Consider the following 1,430-nt stretch of genomic DNA (forward strand, 5'->3'; position numbering starts at 1 on the left):
TAATTATGTGATATCGAAAAAATGTATCGTCAAGTGCTCTTGCATGAAGACGATCGGCGATATCAGCGAATTCTATGGCGGAAGGATGACAAGATAGTGACGTTTCAATTAAATACGCTCACATTCGGCGTTGCTTCTTCACCATTCCTCGCCATTCGCACTTTAAACCAACTGGCGGACGATGAGCGACAAGAGTTCCCCAGAGCGGCCGAAATTCTTAAGAATCATGTATACGTAGATGATTTATTAACTGGTGCGGAAACTATCAAAGACGCTCGAATGATTAGGGATGAAATAACCGCATTGTTAGCGCGGGGTGGTTTTACCATTCGACAGTGGGCGTCTAATGACACGCGAGTGATTGAGGATCTAGCCGACAACGCGTTACACGCGAACTTGACGTTTAATAGCGATTGTTCTTTACAAGCATTGGGGGTGTCGTGGGACACGCGTAACGATAGTCTATGTATCGCAGTACATTCGATTGAAAATTCAGAACCGTTAACAAAACGGAATATCTTATCGAGCATTGCTAAAATTTTCGATCCGCTGGGATTATTAGGTCCAGTGGTGTTACATGCTAAACGACTAATACAGGACGTTTGGAAATGCGGAACGCATTGGGATGAATCTGTTCCGCAGAGTATCCACACAGAATGGTCGGAATTCACCCGACAATTAGGTTCACTGCACCAGGTTTCATTTGATCGAAAATTATTAGTAGAGAATCGAAAGAACATTGAGATACACGGATTTTGCGACGCGAGCGAAGTCGGATACGGAGCGTGTCTGTATATTCGATCGACGGGAAGAGGCAGCGGTATTATCAGTAAATTGTTATGTGCCAAGTCAAGAGTCGCACCGGTAAAACCTGTTACTATACCGCGCCTCGAACTTTGCGGCGCATTATTGTTAGCAAGGTTACATCGCGAAGTTAGTCACGCGCTAAATTTCGTGCCCGATAGAACGATTTTTTGGTACGATTCAACCATTGTAATGCATTGGTTGAAAACGTCGCCTCATCGACTTAAAACTTACGTGGCGAATCGTGTCGTCGAAGTACAAGAGTTAACCAAGTCGATTGAGTGGCGACATATTAGATCGGAAGACAATCCGGCCGAAGGGGTCAACTACCGCACGCCTTTTTGCAAAATAAAATATGGCATACCGGACCTTCGTGGTTAATCAGAAACGAGAATGAGTGGCCCGGCACCGATACTCAAATGATTGACATACCCGAATTAAAAGGGAACACTTGCTTGATGACGGCCTTTAAGGATCTCGATATACTTAAAAAATATTCTTCATATTCGAAGTTATGTAGAATTGTTGCCTACTGTTTCCGATGGCGTCCCGCTAACAAATACGCCGGGTCATTGTGCGCGAGGGAAATTGATGAAGCTGAAGGTCGCGTATTAAAGGTCATTCAA

At 44.3% G+C, this 1,430-nt stretch overlaps 1 protein-coding gene across 1 annotated transcript; it reads left to right on the forward strand.

Annotated features, from left to right (window-relative positions):
- The first annotated feature begins 21 nt into the window (after positions 1–21).
- Positions 22–1,185, forward strand: LOC105559938. The gene has a single exon (XM_012008604.1). It carries the CDS (start codon positions 22–24, stop codon positions 1,183–1,185), a length of 1,164 nt encoding a protein of 387 aa, XP_011863994.1.
- The last annotated feature ends 245 nt before the right edge of the window (positions 1,186–1,430 follow it).

This window comes from Vollenhovia emeryi, unplaced genomic scaffold, assembly GCF_000949405.1.
Source record: "Vollenhovia emeryi isolate VEMERY1.0 unplaced genomic scaffold, V.emery_V1.0 DF946316.1, whole genome shotgun sequence".
Taxonomy (NCBI): Eukaryota; Metazoa; Arthropoda; class Insecta; order Hymenoptera; family Formicidae; genus Vollenhovia; species Vollenhovia emeryi.